Below are 4569 nucleotides of genomic sequence, written 5' to 3' on the forward strand. Positions count from 1 at the left end.
GATTCCGACTCATGATCAAGTAGAACTGCTCCAAAGAGTTTTGGGAAGCAGACTACAGGGTGGTATTTTTGAAATGCCACACAAGACCTCTTCAGAGTACTGAAAAGCAAGGATGTTAATTTGAGGACTAAGGTGAGCTGCCTGGCCCAAGGCTTCCTATTTTCTATTGCTTCATACGCATGTGAAAGCTGTACATTGAATAAAGAAGACCGCAGAATCGAAGCATTTGAAGGGCGGTGCTGGAGAAGAATCTCGAAAGTACCATGGACAACTAAAAGGGCAAACCCATGTCTTGGAAGTACGGCCAGAGTGCTCCTCAGAGACAAGGATGGCGAGGCTTCATCTTACATACTTTGGACAGGTTGTCAGGAGACCAGTCCCTGGAGAAAAGACATCATGTTTGGTAAAGTAGAGGGCAGCGAAAAAGAGGAAGTCCCTAAAATAAATGGACCAATACTTAGACTGCAACGATGGGCTCAGGCATGTGGAAAACTATGAGGATGGCACGGGACGGGCAGTTTCCTTCTGCTGGGCACAGGGTGGCTATGTGTTGGAACTGACTTGGTGGCACTAATAACAACTGGTTGAGCTTGACCCACCAACCTTCTGGTTTCCTAATCCAGGGTGTGACCATTGCACAGCTCAGGGATCCCTATAAGATTACAGCTACTTAAAACTACTCTGAGATGTGTGAGGGCACCAGGAAGCGGAACACTACTGGACAGCCATGGGTTTCATTGTAGTTTGAGTATCCCCAAACTTATAATTAATACTTACTAGCAACTTCAGCCTTCCACAACTTCCAAGAACAGCTGAAAGCTATCCATTAATGTAGATCCCTTTTACATCTGTTTCTAACTACATCATACTATTTTCAAATATGCTAATATTTCCTTCATACTAATAGCATTTCCCACCCAAGCCACCACACCCCTTTAATTCATCAAATATACACACAAACCCACATAAAACCTTCCTTCTCAGAGTTTCACCAATGTCCTTAACTTCAGTGTCTTCCTTTCCACATTTCTAAATCAATGTTGTTACCTGTTCATCATTGCCTGGCTTATCTATCTATGATGAGTTCCAGGACACCAATGGTTAAGCACGTGTCTCGTAACCCAAATAAGCTTCCCATTCAATCCTTCTAGGCACTGGCTCTTGCAGTAGACTGGCTTTTGTGCATTTAATCCCAGCCCTCATAGCCAAGCAATAGAATTCACCAGATATATTTTATAGCACTCAATGTCGACAGAAAAATGAATAAATGCTGAACTAATTAAGTCCACTGTAAAGTTTTTTTTTCTTTCAAGTAAAAACAGTGCCTTTTCATACCCTCAAAAGTTTCCTCAATTTTCCTGATTTGATCTATTCCTATTTTTACTCTAAACCATTTTGAGAAGAATAAGAATGTCTAAAAAGAAAAGAAAGAACCTAGCAATAATTGAATCTACATTAAAATCTCTGGAATAGTTATAGAGCTTTAATCTAGTTAGATAAGGGCTTCTCATTGGCAGCGCCCATAGTGCTTGGCAATCACTATTTACTGAATGCCTGAAGGTCTCATAATTCAGGCCCATAAAATGGTCTGTAAGGAAGTTCTGTAGGAAGGTCTTCATGAAGTCTACCAATTGTCTGACTTCAGAAATGCCTGTAGAAAGCTGTGGTCACTAGTCATAGACACAGAGGACTTTAAAGCCCACGGTGACATGGTTTCTAGATTTCTTATATCATGTCCCATTAGTCGCCCATCCACTTCAGTAGCTTTCACACAGTTTGTAAAGACTTCAAGCCTGCTCCTAACTTAGACACTCACTTGCTATTCCTTTACCAAAGGTGTCTTCCTCAAATACATACATGAGGGGCTTTTAAAAAAAAAAAAATGAGGAGCTGATGCCAGGGGCTTACGTAAAAAGCAAATGTTTTGAGAATGATGAGGGTAGCAAATGTACAAATGTGCTTTACATAATTGATGTATGGATTGTGATAAGAGTTGTATGAGCCCCCAATAAAATGATTGAAAAAGAAAAAAAATTAAAAATAAATAAATAAAAAATCCTTAGAAGAACGGTATTAAAAGCTAATAGAATTTATTCATCAACTTTTAGCATCCATACAGATCTCAGTATGAATGTCATTTTTAAGAAACCTCCTCTGCATTACTTTGAATAAATTTGGCTCCATCCCTTATTTATACACAAGCCCATAAATTACTCTACCCTTTACTGTAATGTATCTTCTTTGTAATATTATCATTAACTGAAGATATTACGTGTCAATTATCTTCCTCCTTCTCCACAAAAGCGTCAGCAGGGCAGTAATATCATTCTGACTTGTTCAACACTGTGTTTGCAGGGACCATTTTAAAAAAACAAAACAAAATAAAAATCCTGCCATCGAGTCAATGCTGACTCACAGCAAACCCTGTGGGTTTCTAAGACTGTAACTGTTTACAGGAGTAGAAAGCCCAGTCTTTCTCCCTCTTAGCTGCTGGTGGTTTCGAACTGCCGACCATGAGGATTACAGCCCAATGTGTAACCACTATGCCAGCAGGGCTTCTCATTGGCAGGGCCCATAGTGCTTGGCAATCACTATCTACTGAATGCCTGAAGGTCTCATAATTCAGGCCCATAAAATGGTCTGTAAGGAAGTCCTGTAGGAAGGTCTTCATGAAGTCTACCGATTGTCTGACTTCAGAAATGCCTGTGGAAAGCTGTGGTCACTGGTCATAGACACAGACTTGACTTACTTGACCACCACACTCACCGCTATGGAATCCACTGAGTCATGGAGACCCTACAGTTGTTGAAATGCTTAAATAAATGAGCAAAGGAAAAAACAAAGACATTTACATAGAGGGCCCTGGTAGTGATGATACATTGGGCTGCAATCCACAAGGTCAGCAGTTTGAGACCACCAGCTGCTCTGCAGAAGAGGGGCTTTTTACTCCCATAAATAATGACAGTCTAGGAAACCCACAGGGACAATTCTACCCTCTCCTACAGGGTGTGAATCAGCATTGACCCGACTGCAGTCTGGTTTTTAGAACACTAACTTTGTGCAAAAGTAGTTTTCAACCAAGAGTTGAACTCAGGCTCCCAAACTTACTTGGTCTACTGCCTACTTTTCAGGAGGGAAAAAAAGCTCCCCACTCCCACCCCCGCCCCCCACTCCAACCTGGCAATTAAAAACTCTTGTACTATGGCCCGTAATCTAGGATACAGTGCAGGTATCTGCTTTTGTAGGCTCTGGGATCGTTCTAGTGCCCTCTATGAGGCAGTATCACCTACTTTGGTCAACACTGGCCACTCAAAGAAAATAATTTCAACAATGAAACCCTAAAAATGCCCAAGATACTGTCCAAGAACAATGATGCCACATTGGTTTTACCTTGATACACAGCTTGCGCTCCAGTCCACGCAAAAAGGCTTGCCATAGCATTGGCTCGGAAAACAACTTCTATCTGATCGCCACAGTTTTGTCTCAGGAGCCGTTCCCTTTTCAACTTGTCGGGTAGCAAATGGAACTGGGTGTGACCATAACAGTACGGGTCTGCTGTCTTGGAACCTGAAGAACGAAACAAAAACCTGTCACATGAAACGCACACTTCAAACATGTCCTTAGTGCTAACTTCACAGGCATCCTCTCTACACATCACCAACTCACACAAGTTGGTATCACTGATTTTCTCATTGTAATAAACGTAACCTTCACATGCAGGTACACTTTCTTAATCTGCTAGCTACCCCCAAGTCCACTATGACAGGATAAGCACAAAAAATTAACATATAAAACCTACTTAAAATTTAATGTTTTAATTATACTTCTTTCTCTCCAATCCTTAGTCATTACTGGAAGCTTTGTTATCTATCTTGTCATATTCACCAGTGGATACAAATACTTGATCATTTAAAAAAAATGTCCTCGTTGTTTTAATATAATGATTAAATATCTTGCTCCTAATAGTCTTTTTAAAAAAGAACGTTAACACTACATTTAGAAATAAAAAACATGGGCCAATATTTCATGAACTGCTGGTCTCCTTGGGTTAAGCAGTATCTCTTCAAGAGAAAAATTCCCGTAATCCACTCCGTAGGACCAGTGACTTGACAAGGAGCTGATTAAAACTGTCTGGAGGACTAAGTCTTAAAATACCCCTCCACTCAACTAGACACTACAATGGAAGGAAAAAGACAGACCTTGGATCTCACCCGTTTTTGTTTCTGATGGCTACCACAGTGCCGAGCACACAGGAGAGGCTACTGCCCGAAAGCAAACAGCCAGTCCCTCCCTTAAATATAGTCTCTGAAATCTGTATCTCTAGGGATATCTCTAGAGAATACATGAACAAAGTCCAATGAGCATCACAACTTTTTTTTCAGTTAAATACTAATTAACTACCAGTAAGTGCCAGAAAACTGTTAGTCACCTAATTTGGTGTCAATTTAAGGATTAAAAGTGTAGGGGTGGAGTCTAGGCCGGCAATCTGGAGACAGTCAATGACACTTCTGTGTGGTTATGGCCTCCTCCTAAGAATTCTGGGAAATCTGGGACTTCCTCCTTGGAACC

At 40.9% G+C, this 4569-nt stretch overlaps 1 protein-coding gene across 1 annotated transcript in view; it reads right to left on the reverse strand.

Moving 5' to 3' along the window:
* Positions 1-4569, reverse strand: part of MRPS30 (mitochondrial ribosomal protein S30) — a 12630-nt gene that overhangs the window by 1934 nt on the left and 6127 nt on the right. The window contains exon 4 of the mRNA XM_004703725.1: positions 3391-3567. Within this exon, the coding sequence (XP_004703782.1) occupies positions 3391-3567 (177 nt within the window). The remainder of the gene's footprint in view (positions 1-3390; positions 3568-4569) is intronic.

Source organism: Echinops telfairi, unplaced genomic scaffold (genome assembly GCF_000313985.2).
Source record: "Echinops telfairi isolate 266 unplaced genomic scaffold, ASM31398v2 ScPeMD7_7469;HRSCAF=8507_1, whole genome shotgun sequence".
Lineage (NCBI taxonomy): Eukaryota > Metazoa > Chordata > Mammalia > Afrosoricida > Tenrecidae > Echinops > Echinops telfairi.